We start from the raw sequence: 14865 nt of genomic DNA, 5'->3' as shown, positions 1-14865 counted from the left end.
GGCAGGCGATCTTGCGATGTTATGGTCGCGAGATCGTCGCCCTGGTTTACATGGAGCACGCAATGTCGTGTCCGCCATTTTTGTTTGTTTGTTAAAGGAGAAAGAGCGCACGGGCGCTCATGCGCAAATGGTGAGGGTTGTTTTTTTAAAAAAACACCATACTTCATCCTCACCCCACCCCCGATGGGCACAGAGCTCTGTGCCCCATGCCCGGCTCCTCGTGATTACTCACGAGGAGCCGAGACAAACCACGACACCCGCCCACATGTTCTACGGTCTCGGGATCATCCCGAGACAACGGAAAAAGTGGGCTAGAAGTGTAGGGCGATATCCCAGAGAAAGGGACGGATCATCCCTCCCTGCTTCCGGGATCCCCTGTGCGTCATGTGAACGCACAGGGACGACCCCTGTGCAGTCCCCGGGATATCGCCCCGTCTAGCTATGGCCTAAGCCTCTGTATGAGTAACTTAAATTATGCATATTCATCTCATTTATCCCTTTACCATCTCCCTTCCTTCCCTCTGTTGCCTCCACAGTGTTGACTTTTAGATTGTAAGCTAGTGTACATGTACGTGCAAGTGAAGTGCGTCCGTGTCCCTGTCTGTATGAGTATGAGGGAGAAGGAGATGTGTTTATAGTCCATGAGTGGGAAGGAGGAATGTGTGAGTATAGGGGTGATAGTGAAGGATGTGTTTGTGTGACTCCACCTGCCTCCAGCACTACTCATCAACGCAGCCGCCAAAGGATTCCGCCACTGCAGCCCCCCCTGAAAGAGACAGCTGTACAGCACCATGTACATAGATGGTGCTATATAAATAAATAATAATAATAATAATAGCTAGACAGACAAAAGGCCTTTTTACTGTAAACTAGAAGAAGTCTAATTGGAAACCTCAAAATAAATGCATCTCATATATCATAGCTACTAGCACAAAAAGGGAGACAGAAAACCTGGCCGTTCATAAGTAATGAAAAATGTGATACAGGATTACACACTGAATACATATATGCACCTTCCACTAAGAGGCTTTGTTCCAATGGTGCAACTGATCAGGCAATCAAAGCTTAGAAGGACATCATTCACTGGTTTCCAATCAGCAGCAAGTGCCAGCTTCAAGTAAGTGCATGATGAGGCTTCAGTTCACAACACCCCCTTTTGAATAAAGGGCAAAAACTTCCCAAAAAAGGAGTAATTTTAATTTTCAAGAAGTCCCAATCTAGCTTGTATCTTCAATGCCGGAGAGCTGATATGTTCCATGTGTAGATGAACTTAGCGTGACTTGTTATTTGATTTAAAAATAACAGCTGTGGGGGGTGGGGAGTTAGGATCAGGACCACGGCGTGGGGGTGGGGATTTTTTTAAAATAAAAATTCTTACCCTCTGTGCCATGATCATGATGAAAATTGCCTCCCTGAAGCTGCTGTTTGTCCTGAGAGGGAACCTCCTATTGGCACTACAGGTCTCCACAACTTTTGGCCAACCAAGCCAAATGTAATCCATCAGCTATAAATCCCCCCAACCCCATTTTTGCTGTCTCAGGCATCTGACAAAATCAGGAAGCTCATTGCACCTCTCTGGGCCGTTGATCTAGGCCCACTGGACTGCACTTGGCTTGGTGAGTTACCATCACCAGTCATTCAGGCCTGGAGCAGAGGAGCAGATATAGGGTGACCATATGAAAAGGAGGACAGGGCTCCTGTAGCTTTAACAGTAATATAGAAAAGGGAATTTCAGCAGGTGTCAATTGAAGAGGGTGAAATTCCCTCTTCATCACAAAGCTGCAGAAGCCCTCCCCTCTTTTGTATCTGGCCACTCTACTATAGCTAGTGTAGCTTTAAGTGTTGTGATGAAGAGGGAATTTCACCCTCTTCAATTGACACCTGCTGAAATTCCCTTTTCCACTTTACTGTTAAAGATACAGGAGCCCTGTCCTCCTTTTCATATGGTCACCCTAAGCAGATAGCAACCATATTGCTGGAACAATGCTGGCACTTACCAACATAGCCTGGGGTGCCGCAAGCTGTGGACATGACGTCGCCTTTACCCTCCATTTTCGACAGTCCAAAATCACTTATCATGATTTTAGATTCTTCATCTTGGCTGTAGTATAACAAGTTTTCTGGCTGTAGGGATATGAAGAAAACAAACATGGTACATGAATCTAAGAGATCGAAGAACAAGAAGAAGAAGAGGAGGAAGAGGAGGAGGAGGAGGAGGAGATATTGGGTTAAATAATTTCTATTTCATCTGCTATCCAATTTCTCAATATAAGCTTCCTTTTAAAACTCTGATTGTCAGATATATAACTTAGTACAGGAAGTCACTGTCATATCTTACTAAGCATGCAATCCTATGCATGTTTAGACAAGAAAAAAGGCCTACAACTCCCAGCATGCCCCACCCCGCCGTGGTTGGGGCATGCTGGGAGTTGTAGGCCTTTTTCCTGTCTAGGATTGCACCTTAAGACAGACAATGTTACAAAGTAGTGTTCCCAGATGCAATGTACGAGCAGAAAAGAGAATTTGGGCAGGTGCTACTAATTAAAACAGAACCTGTTGAAATTTCCACTTTTCTACACAATTCCACGGAGAATAAGGTTGTCAGTGGCTACTAGACACAAAGGCTATATATCGGCCATTTTCTCTCATCACACGAAGCCACCCTGCAAATAAGCTACACAGCGTGCATTGTTTGCAGAACAACCCATGTTGCACTTGACAGACGCTTGGGCTCACTCTTGGTGCACCTACATCTGTCACCTTTTGCTCCCCCCTTTTCAGTGATTTTCTACAACTGCACCTTTGGTTCCTGACAAGTGTGTGCAAAGTAGCCTGTACGCAGCCTTGCCAGGTCAATTTTCATGTATGTTACCTATTCCACTTCCCAGCTCCCTTTGATAACTAAAGGAAAGGAAAGGAACCTCTCGTGCAAGCACTTGCGGACTCCTAGAGGGACGCCTGCTTTCGCTGACATTTTCTTGGCAGACTTTGTAGCGGGGCGGTTTGCCATTGCCTTCCCCAGTCGCAGTTACCTTTCCCCCAGCTAGCTGGGCACTCATTTTACCGACCCCGGAAGGATGGAAGGCTGAGTTGACCTGAGCCGGCTGCCTGAGAACCAGCTTCCGCTGGGATCGAACTCAGGCTATGGGGAGAGTTTCGGCTGCAGTAACCACTCTGTGCCACATGAGGCTCTTGATAGCTAAAACATACGAGGAAATTGACCAGGCAAGAGTACACATATTAGACAGCATAAAAATGCACTTGAGAAAGACCAATAAATTATGAACGTATTTGCTCAGTTCTCTCAATAGTTGCTCAGTATTAAATTTAAATATTTTTTTAAAGTGTGATGAACCAGTGACAGTCACTCCAAAGTGCTGCTTAAGCATCGGAGGAGGAGCTGTCATGAGCAGCAGCGAGGGAGAGATCATAAAAAGTGGCAGATTTTTTTGTGCTGCTCTTGACGAGCAGCTCACTAGCTGAATCCTGGAAGCTGCAATGAAATTGCTGTCGCAGGTTCGGACAACACAACAACCCCGCAAAGATCGAATAGCCTCTAAAACAAGCCATTGAATGTCAGGATAGCTTGTTGCTGCAAAATAAGCCACCCTCTGAAAAGTGGTCTGGGTTTGGGTGACATGACAACCTATTGTGGCTAGTTACCCATGATGGGTTGTTGTGTCATGCAAACCTAGTAATTACCTCCAGTATCAGTGACAGGCCATGGCTAGACTTAGCGGTCTAGTGCAACGGAGGGGTTGGATCTCATGATTTTATGATCACAAGATTTCCCCCTCTGTCTACACGCAGCGTGCAATGTCCTGGGAGGAGGAGGAGGAGGAGGAGGAGGAGGAGGAGGAGGAGGACGACGACGACGTCACGACCGCCATTTTGTTTTGTTTTTTAAAGGGGAAGCGCTTGAGCGCAAAAGGTAAGTGTTTGTTTTGTTTTACAAAAAAAAACCCTTCCCACTCCCCCCACCCCACTCCCGATGGGCACGGTTACTTGTGAGGAGCTGGGATGAAAATATGATGCCCGGCTGCACATCCCACGGTCTCGAGATCATCCCGAGACTGCGGGAAAAAGCGGGATTAAAGGCTATGCCGATATCCCAGGGCAAGGGAGGGATCATCCCTCCCTGCTCCCAGGATCCCCTGTGCATCATGTGGACGCACAGGGATGATCCTGGGACGATCCCCAGGATATCGGCAGGTCGAGCCATGGCCACAGTCTGCTTCTGTATTCTGGTTGCTGGGGAACACGAGCGCGCTACTTCATTCATGTCCTGTTGTGGGCTTCCCATTGGGACGTGCTTTTTGGCTGCTGAAGGAACAGAATGCTAAACTAGCTAGGCCTTCAGTCGAATTCAGCTTCTCATCTTATGTTTTGTTCAGACAAACCACTTAGGGAAGTCTTTACAGGTATCCAGGCCGCCAGTATGTGAGCAATTGTGGAGGCAGTAGCACCCATGTAGGAAAAAGTACGCATAAAGGGATCTTTAGTTTAGGAAACAAAGGTAACCCATTCTATTCAACAGAATTACATCTCAATATTCATTTCTGCTCGAGTGATTACAAAAGACTACTGAGTACCTAAACGTAACAAAAATGGGGATTGAAAGTATGTCTCTTAGCAGGGAGGTACTGCTTTTGTATATATTGTTGGTATGACTCACAGCCTTGCATGAAATTGCCAGGGTGTTGTATTAAATGTAAATCTGGCTGCAGGCCAACATTTAGCCCCCAAAAGATAGATCTGCTATGATGCACCTAGCTTTCAACACACACTTCTAACAATTCATTAACATCCAATGAATCTTTTCCTTGACACAAACACTTCTGGGAACTTTAATTCTGTGGCAGCTACAGTACATCACCACAGGCCTCGATCAGGGTGGTTCTTGGTCCTTTTCTTTGGCCAGGCACAGAGCACTGTCACTTCACTACAGTACATTCCTGTAAGCTATAGTTTACCACACAGGATCGGTCCTTGAACATATTTAAATTCACAGAGAGAGAAATGGCCAGCATTTTCAATAACACCGGGAACAGGGCTGCCAAGAAAGTGGTACAAATTCCTACCATCATTTAACATGCTCCTTTTGTAAACCCAATATATGTTCCAGCCAGGAGTTTCCAAGAAACGACAAGAAACAGATGGGCTGATTTAGTACTTCTGCATTCCCTGGTCCAAATCCAAAGCTGATGTAAAGAGCTGCACCACCATTTAAGGCAGTAACATCATATTACGGTAGCATTTGTCTCGCAGACAAATATCAGACGGGCATTTCCAATGGGTGGATTCAGATGACTATGTTATTCCTGGGGTGATTACAGTAATTACATGAGAGTTTGTGGGGTTTGTTTAATTTTCATTGCATTGGTTTTAGCAAAGTCATCCCTTATTTTTAAGCACGTCAAGTCATGCAGGGTCCTGAATAATTACTCCCAAGCTCCACTGAGATACCTGCCCATCTGTGAGGCCATTGTCTGGCAAGGGGACGTTGGAGCCACCCTCCTCCATTAGGACCATCAATAAAGGGCAAAACAGGGAAGTGATGCTTAGGGTGAGGTGACAGAGGAAGCATGAAGCTGAAGTGACACAGGAGGAGTTGCTGTTAACCCCATGAGGGCGGCCCTTAAGGTTAAGAAGGGACCTGCTTAGAAGTGGGCACGAAAGCAAGATTAAGTCTTTCAGCTGCTTCACTGGCCAAGGCATGCTTTATTTGTAATTTGCCCATTTACTTGTAATTTGCCCAGGGACATGGACTGGCATCTCTTTCTCTGTCACTTTAGCTTCATGCTTTTCTTTTCTTTATTATTTATTTATTTATTTATTTATTTATTTATTTATTTATATCCCACCTTTTTTCCTCCCTCTCCATTCTATCCTCACAACAACCCTGTGAGGTGGGGGTTGGGCTGAGAGTCTGTGACTGGCCCAAAGTCACCCAGTGGGTTTCCATGGCTGAGTGGGGACTAGAACCTGGATCTCCCAACTCCCAGTCCGACACTCTCACCACTACACCACACTGGCTCTCAGCTTTTCTTTGAGATAGCCTGGTCCCAAGCCCTGGCTTCCACTTTCTCCAGTCTGGTTCAGACAGTCCCAAACCCTTCAGTCTGGGGAGGCAACTACGCAGTAAGCTCGACTTCCCCACAGCTCCCCCTGTAAGGAAGCAGAAGTTGAGTTTCTTTATAGAAACCACAGGTAGGGTGCTACAAAAGGGGACAGAGACCCTCCAGGGCCATGGACTGACGTTCCTTTCAGGAAAAGCTAGTAGCATCACAGGTAGCCCTGACTGTTCTTTGGGGTCTTCCCCTGCCTGGTGTAGAGCATTCAGCATGGAGAAGGGAGGGCATAGTCTCCTTTCCATTCAGGCTGGTGGCCTCTTCTGTGCTCCTCTGGGGTTGAGGCCTCACTGGTTGTTGGCTTGCTTGTAGCTGTTCTTCCCCCTGCACCTTCCTTGCCTGTGCTTTTGCCACTCTCCCTCACTGCCTTCCACCTCCCACTCCCTGTGTCCTTTCTCCATACTCTAGCTTCCTCCTCTCAGCTCCTCTTGCTCTCCTTCCTCTTCCTCCCCACTGGTCTCCTTTGGTTTCCCTGCCTCTCTGGGTCATACCTCTCCTTTCCCCACATCAGCAGTTCATCTCCATGATCAGGCTGGCCAAGAAGCAAGGGGCGAATCTTGACATTATGCTCAGGTGCTGCTGTTCGTAGCTGTCCCAGCTCAGCTCCCTTATTGGTGAGGAGGGAGTGGTTGGTCAAGGTGTGCCCCAAGTTTCTGTGCACCATCTAAGTCAGGGGTCCCCAATCTTTTTGGCTTGTTGGGCACATTTGGAATTTTGAGAGTGTATTGTGGATGCCTATATACACCAGTTGCTGGGGAACATGGGTGGGAGGGTGCTGTTGCACTGTGTCCTGCTTATGGGTTCCTGGTTGACAGCTGATTGGCCACTGTGTGAACAGAGTGCTGGACTAGATGGACCCTTGGTCTGATCCATCATGGCTCTTCTTAAGTTCTGCCATGGGGGACTTGCCCATTCACAAAATGGCTGCCATGATAGGCATGACCAGACCAAAAAAAAACCAAACATTTTCCTGAGGACTGAAAGAAAAGCAACTTGCCTAAGAACTGAAGTACAAGGCAGAGGTGAGGTCCGAGTTAAAAATACAACTACCAAAAGACCACAATTTTCTGCTGCAACACCCATTTCACTGAAAGCAAACTGATGAGGTTCAGAGAACAGGTAACTTGGCCAAGGATGTCATGTGGGTCCCAGAGGCCTTTATTTCTTGGAAATAAAGGATGGCTTTGGAGAATAACACTTCACTTTGCAGTGTGTCAGCTCCCATTTTAAAATAAAAATTAAGAAGTGTAAAAAATGAAATGATATTCAAGAAAGGCAGGAGCCTGGTGGGCGCCAAGAAAAGTGTCTGTGGTCACAGGGGTGCCCAACGGCACCACATTGGAGACCCCAGTTCTAAGTGAATCTGTTTAAGACAGAGGTGATATACGAACATAGGAGCATAAAAAGAATCTGTCTGGATCCATCTATCTTGTTTCCCAGAGTGGCCAATGAAATGCTTTCAGGAAGCCCACAGGTGGGGTGTGACAGCTAAATGATTAAATACTACAGTTTCCACTGAGTCAACTAGCTCATGTCTTCTGGCTTCTTTACTACCTAGACAAGTTGGTATGGCCCTCTGTCATCCCAAAGCTTGACAGCTAAGTTGTCTCATTTCCCCGGCTGCAAAGCTGGCTCTGGGACACCCTCAGCAAAGGTGTCTGAGGAATGCAGCCACAAAATTCTCAGCCTTATTGGATCTATTTTCATTACTGTGTCCTTATATAAACCCTTAAGAAATTTATAAATTAATCCCCTCCCATAGCCCTCCTTTGAGTCACATTTCATATTTCTCTCTGGCATGTGTTGCTAATAAGATTAACTTGTTTAAAAAGTATAGTGAAGGAATTCCTCTTGGTGCAAAGTGCAGAAGTATTAACAGCTTATCCAGAGCATTGTCTGAATTACTTGAGTTTGCTCTTCAAAGCTTCTGTGTCAGGAATAATGTGTATAAGCAATTTCCTTCAAATCACATTATTTCAGGATAAGGCTGGGTTAGCAAAAGATCATATTAAGCAACTAACTCCTGAGCTGAGCTGAACTAACGTTCTAATAAACAGGACGAGTAAAATTACTAAGGGCTCAACTTTTCCTCGGGAAAAGGAGTTTGTAAAAGTCCTGCCATCACACCAGCGGCCCAGATTTTCGCAGCGCTTTTATGACACATATGATTGAAGTTGTAAATCATTGTAGGAGGACAAGATGGAGGAAGGAAAGGTTTGGTGGCCAATTATGTTCTCCCAAGGACTTCCATGGAAATACTGTAAGGCTCCTACAATTGTGTGCATTTGCAGTCACAGAGATATCGTTGTTAATATACAAACCACCTGTTCAGAGAAGGGAGAACCTTCCATAAAAACCTGTCTCTCAGGATAGGATTTGACATCACAAATGGCACCGGGCCATGTCAATTTATCCACCTCAATCCCCATAAGATTCGTTCAGTCATTCATTCTTTCATTCAATGCACAGTTATCCTGCACTGCAGCCAACATGGCTCCCAAAGTGGTTTACATAAAAATATAAACCACAATGATGCAATAAAATCATGCAAACAGTGATGCACAGCAGATAAAATCCCAGCAGTAAAACAAATACAGACTGATAGGTCTGACACCCTGAAAGACCTGCGCAAATTAAATGACCATCTTCACTTGGCACCAAAAAGAAAGCAGACTTGGCACCATGGCGCTGCCTATACAGTGGCAGGTTGTAGCTGCAGTAAGCAAAACCACGTACTTTTGCTGCTGTGGGGTGGCAGCAGCTAATTCCAATGCAGCAGCAAAAGCGTGTGGTTTCCAGCAGCCAGGCCTAAACTTTGACCTCAGCCTGGGCAGACAGCAACCAATCAGTGGTCGCCATCAACCCAGTCATGCTTCCGCCACAACTCCGGAGCAAGGATAAGACGATGAATGCGCCATACTTGGCTCACTCTAGAGAAAAAAGCCATAGTAAGCCCCCAACGTTTTTTCTTCGAAGCTTCATGGGAAAACCCTGCGATGGCTGCAAGGTGGTTGCTGCGTCGTAACATCAACGCAGTGCCACTGCGCACCCACCCCAGGGCTTTCCATGTGTATAGACAAGCCCAGAGGAGCATACCTGGAGAAAGATGAATCCAGACTCAGACCTCAGCTAGACGAGGGAGTCGGAGGGAGGCGATCTTGCGATTTTATGATCGCGAGATTGTCGCCCTGGTTTACACGCGACATTGCGGCCGCCATTTTTTTTCTTTTAAAGAACATGGAGCGCACGATCGCTCGTGCGCAGAATGTAAGTGTTTTTTAAAAAGTAATTCCCCATTCCCCGCACCCCACCCTCAACGGGCACAGAGCTCCTTAGGAGTTCTGTGCCCCGTGCGTGGTTCCCGGCTCCTTGTTGTTACTCACAAGGTGCCGGGACAAACCGCGATGCCTGCGACACGTTCCGTGATCTCGGGATCAGCCCAGGACCACGGAAAAACTGGGCTAGAAGGGCAGGGCAAAATTCCATGGTAATGGAGGGATCATCCCTCCCTGCCCCCAGGATCCCCTGTGCGTCATCCCCGGGATAAGCCCTCGTCTAGCTATGGCCTCAGACAGCTGGACTTTAGGTCCCAATGAAATCTATGTGGCAAATTAATTCATGATTCAGTGTAACTAACTTAGTTTGGATCTAAGCCTATGAATTTTCCTGCCAGCTCATAATGAGGGCCAGAGCAGAGGGGGACTAAGTATATGATATCTCATAATATGATGACTTTCACTAGACATTATGGGGCGACTGGGAGAAGTAAATGCAGGCTGGCTGTTTTTGCTGGCAATCCCCATGTTTTTCACAATATTTAGGCGGGATCTACACTGCTGCTTTAAAACGGCTTATAACAGTAGTGACAGCAGTTGGGGCCCAGGACACGCTCCATACGTAGTTTTCAAACCATTTTCAAAGCATCATATCCTGCTTGGTGTCGATCTGGCTTTAATCTTCTAAAATCAGTTGCTAAGGAGTAGGTCATGGCAATATGGTATAGCGGTTCAAGCAGCCTTTCCCAACCTGTTGTCTTCCAAACTTTGGGGACTCCAGTTCAATCATCCTCAGCCAGCATAGTGAATGGGATTTGTAGTCCAAAACATCTGGAGGGCACCAGGTTTTGGAAGGCTGGTCTAACATATATCAGTTGTGTTAGTAAATTATGTTACCTTGAGGTCTCTGTGAACGATGCCCATTCTGTGGAGATAGTACACAGCATCTAAGACCTGCCGTATCAGAGTGCTTGCATCTTTCTCGGTGTAAAATCCTTTCTCGACGATGCGGTCAAACAGCTCACCTCCAGACACTCTAAAACGAACAAGGAAAAAATAATTGTAGTCAATGGGGAAAACTTGATGCGGTTGAAAATTCCAGTTTTCAGACCTGTGTTGCGGTTCTAAAGTAACGTAAAAGTATACATATTTTTTTTCTAATGAAAAGATTCTATGAAATGCGAATTAAAAATATATCTCTTTTGACATTTCCCACAACTGTTTTTCTAATCAGTCACTTTCTAGAGAGTCATTAACCACATATATTAACCTTGCCATATTCTCTGGTGTTTGTAAATAGCTTTCGACCAATACAAAAAAGCATTTTCCAGTGCACAATACGTTGTACTTCAAGGTCAGCTATATTTCCTAGAAAGTACAGAACATGCATAGAAATAGATAATTGTTTTTTGTTCATTACAGCTGGAAAAACAATGGGGATGAAATGTCAAGGCAGATGTTTCTGGTTAAAAAGCTGGTCAGAAGATGATAGCAACAATAAGACCTATCATATATTCACAAAATATTAATTGTGTTTTCTACAAAATGTTTCATCTTAAACTTGTCATAAGTAATACTACTCTTTAAAAATAACAATCAGACACCCTTCATGATGTATATGCTCACCTGGTACTTAGAAGGTTACAGTATCAATAATCTAAATACACATTTCAGCAAGTCAAAGAAGTTACTCATTTCCTCTTAAAGTCAGTGCAGTTTGGTAAATCCAAAGTAAATGAAAGGATTGTGCACAGAGGCAACAAATATTGTCCCTGCCTGGTTCCAGGAGCTGTGTGAAGCCTGTTTTATGCGTGACAGTCCCTGTAGGACAAGGGTGCACAACCCACTGCCCACTGGCCCCATGTGAACCTGTGCTGCTTTCGGTGTGGCCTGCCAAGACTGCCGGTCCCCCACTAATTTTTCCTTACAGACTCCTGTTGCTGCTTCGTTGCCAGTAATGGCGGAGGGAAAGCAACGATCCCAATCAGAGACTCTGAGGGAAAGGGGAGGCTTTAGCCTTCTCCCATCCCCAGTGACCCCAAAGCAGCCCATCCTGTGTGTGTGTACACACATGTGCTACCTCTGGCCCCCACAGGTGACAGTGGATGAAGGTTGTGCACCCCTGATATAGACCTTACTCATTGGCATCTTGCTAATTTATCAGACACCTTATTTGACTTGGCGATTGACAACAGTATCAGCAACCTTATCTTGGTTAGCATCTGCCTTAAACACACTGGCTGGGTTCAAACAACACTCTAACCCACCATGTCTGAACACAGTGTGTTTTCTGCAGGGTGGATTAATGTGTTGTCTGAATGCAGTGTTGTTGTTGTTTTGCAGGGTGGTTTGTTAACCATGCAGTGTGGATTATTTTTCTCGATCTCCCCCCCCACCTCCCCCAGGCTCCGAACTTGAGGACCCATGGCTTGTTGGGTTGTTCAAAGTCGCTAACAAGCCCAACTGCATGGTTAACGAGCAACCCTGTGGAAAACGTGCTGCGTTCAGGCAACATGATACCTCACGGTTTAACAACAGCCCACATTGGGTGGGTGAGCATGTTGTGTGAACCCAGTCACTGTAATATAGCCTTCTACCCTTTGTTATTGCCTTCGGGTCACTGTGTTCATGCTTGCCTATTCGTACAACCTGTCTCCCCCCATTTATGCCACCTTCTCGTATTAGTGTTCCACAATGTATCGGGGTGTGTGGGTAGTGACAGTGGGGAGGGACCATGTGTACAAAGGCATTGCTTTTGTTCAGTATTATGGATTAGGGTAACTGCCATCTCAAGAGCTCTCTCAGCAGTAGTATTTCAAGAACAAGAACAAATTAATTTCATCTCACTTCCGATCTCCATTATTTGTGCAAGAGTGTTATGTTAGATTTGGGGCTTTGCTAGACCTACCGCCTAATCCGAGCAGGAGGAGAGGCGAGCCAGTGCTACAAGTAGCATGGGCTGTCGCGCCTTGCTAGACGTGGACGCGACGGGGGAAAGCAAAGCCCCATCGCGTCCACAATTTTTTTTTAATGGGGCCGGACACAGGAACGCTCATAAGGCCCTTTAAAAAAAAAAACCTTCTCCCCGCTCCCCTCCCCTGGCCATGAGTCTCCCCCTCTCCCGCCAGCTTCATTTCCCCCCTTCCCCCTGCCTCCGATCTTCCCCCCCCTCTCCCACCGGCTTCGTTTCCCCCCCATCCCCGCCAGCTCGGTCGCCTGCCCACCAGCCCCCTTCCCCCCTTGCCTCCGATTTCCCCCCCACCTCCCTCGGGCTCCGATCTCCCCCCACCTCCCCCGGGCTCCAAACTTCCCCCCTCTCCTGCCGGCTTCGTTTCCCCCCTCCCCCGGGCTCCGCCGCTTGTCCTGGCTACTCATGAGTAAGCGCGGTAGCCAGGAAAAGCATCGGAACGAGCTAGACACCTGCAGTCTTGGGCTCAGCCCGAGGCCGCAGGTAATACCAGGCCAAAAGAGGTTCCGGTTAGCCCGGGCCGAAGGAGGTTTCAGCCCTGGCTGACCCCAGGATCCCCTGTGCATCATCTGGATGCACAGAGGTGAGCCTGGGGTCAGCCCGGGCTTAAACCTCCATTTAGCAAAGCCCTTGGGCGTGGAATGTCCTTCTCAGAGCACATAGGTGACCAAAGTTGTGAGCACAGTTATTCACAAGTGGATGATTGCTGCAGAGGGATCTAGAACACAAAGAGGTAAATAAAACGTATGTCCTAACATGCAACTAACAATATGACCTTCCTCTGTTCTGCTAGAAATAACATGCTATGGATTTCCAGACCCAACTGAAATGAAGAATAGGACATTTTAAACGCAGCAGCAGCCCCTAAGACAAAAGGAAGGGAAAGGCCTTACTGACCTTGTGAAGCCATAAAACTGTAAGGGGGGGGAATTAATTGCCCCAATGGATTGAATAAAAGATGTCCTTATTTCAAACAGGAAAAGCATATTAAAAAAACAAATTTAATCTCATAGGTCTTCTACAAGTTCTGCCACTTGGCATACAAAAATAACACACTGAAGCTTTAAAAAAGAAAAGAAAAAAGAATAACCAAGAGAAAATAACAAACTACCCAAATCACTAAAGGCCAAGAGGCTGACTGTTTCTCATTTTACAGGCAAGAGGAAATTCTACTACAGCCACTCCAAGCAATTTTTCATTTGAGTAATGACAGGGGTCATTTCCTATGGAAGTCAACATGGTGGCCGGTGGAATTTAGGGATTAAATGTCATAGCTTCCCCCAGAGAACCACGATGGACGGGTGCTGAAAAGGTGCTGAGAATTCTGTCTCAGAGATCCCCGGCCCCTTCATTAAATTACAAATCCTTATGTTCCTTGATGGGTCAATCTCAACTGTTTAAACAGATTTTTGATTTCGAGTTGGTTTAGATTAGATTAGAATACTACTGCTGAGAGATCCTGCAACAATTCACCCATCACAGATGGGCAACCTACGGCCATGGGCTACATGCAGCCCCTACTCTCCTTGATGCCCTTTGTAGCTTGCAACCACAACCGGAGAAAGAAGAGCACCGAGAAAGAAAAGCATCACCAACGCAAAATGAGAACAGTCTGCAGGGAGCCAGGTGCTCCCGGAACTCTCAACACTCTCACTGCAGGGAAAAGGAAGATGGGCAGATGTGTAACCCAACCAGAGAGTGCAGCACCTAGAGCGGCCCTTTGGAACTTTGTGATTTGGCCTCCACACGTAGCTGAGAAAGATGAGAATTGGACGAAGGCACAAGGTAAGGGCTGGAGCAGAGAAGGCTGGAAGCTGGAAGGCAGGTTGGATGGGGGTGACTGAAAGTGGGGGTCCCACTTTGGCTGGCTGGGCAACCAAAGTAGTTCTTGTGTGTGACAGAGAGAGACAGGCAGGCAGGCAGGCAGGCAGGGCCCATCTACACCAAGCAGGATATTTCACAATGAAAGTGGTATGAAAGCAGTATGTAAGAGGCAGGAGCCGCACTATTGCTTTATAACAGTATTGAGGTGCACTGACAACTGTTGGGGCCCATTGACACATACCATATACTGCTTTCATTCCACTTTCATAGTGTTGTCTCCTGCTTGGTGTAGATGTGTCAATGGGCCCCAACAGTTGTCAGTGCACTTCAGTACCACTCTAAAGCAGTAGTGTGGCTCCTGCCTTTTATATACCGCTTTCATAGTGGAATATCCTGCTTGGTGTAGATGAGCCCAGAGACAGAATGATTGTTGAATGAAGGGAAGAAAGGATGGATACTTGTGTGTGTTTGTGGGAATGGATGTTTGTGGGAGAAGACAGTGGCAGCTGCTGTAACTGTGTTGTCCGGTCCTTCTTTTTTCAGCTGCAGAGCTTTGCCTGCTCCTGTCACTCAACAGCCTCCTCATTTTACCCGCGGGGCAAGCAACATCCAGGTGGTGAGGCCAGGCAGCAGTGCTCAGCCTGGCACTAAGAGAAGTAAAGTCCTG

General features: G+C 46.6%; 1 protein-coding gene across 2 annotated transcripts in view; it reads right to left on the bottom strand.

The window, feature by feature from the left end:
• Positions 1-14865, bottom strand: part of CAMK1D (calcium/calmodulin dependent protein kinase ID) — a 277010-nt gene that overhangs the window by 50812 nt on the left and 211333 nt on the right. For both annotated transcript variants that reach the window (XM_063134288.1, XM_063134289.1), the window contains exons 4-5: positions 10304-10442; positions 1998-2124 (exon numbers count right to left, since the gene is read on the bottom strand). In XM_063134288.1, the coding sequence (XP_062990358.1) occupies positions 1998-2124; positions 10304-10442 (266 nt within the window). The remainder of the gene's footprint in view (positions 1-1997; positions 2125-10303; positions 10443-14865) is intronic.

This window comes from Elgaria multicarinata, chromosome 9, assembly GCF_023053635.1.
Source record: "Elgaria multicarinata webbii isolate HBS135686 ecotype San Diego chromosome 9, rElgMul1.1.pri, whole genome shotgun sequence".
Classification (NCBI taxonomy): domain Eukaryota; kingdom Metazoa; phylum Chordata; class Lepidosauria; order Squamata; family Anguidae; genus Elgaria; species Elgaria multicarinata.
Note: the sequence above shows the minus strand (reverse complement) of the source record. Positions and strands in the feature narration are given on the sequence as shown.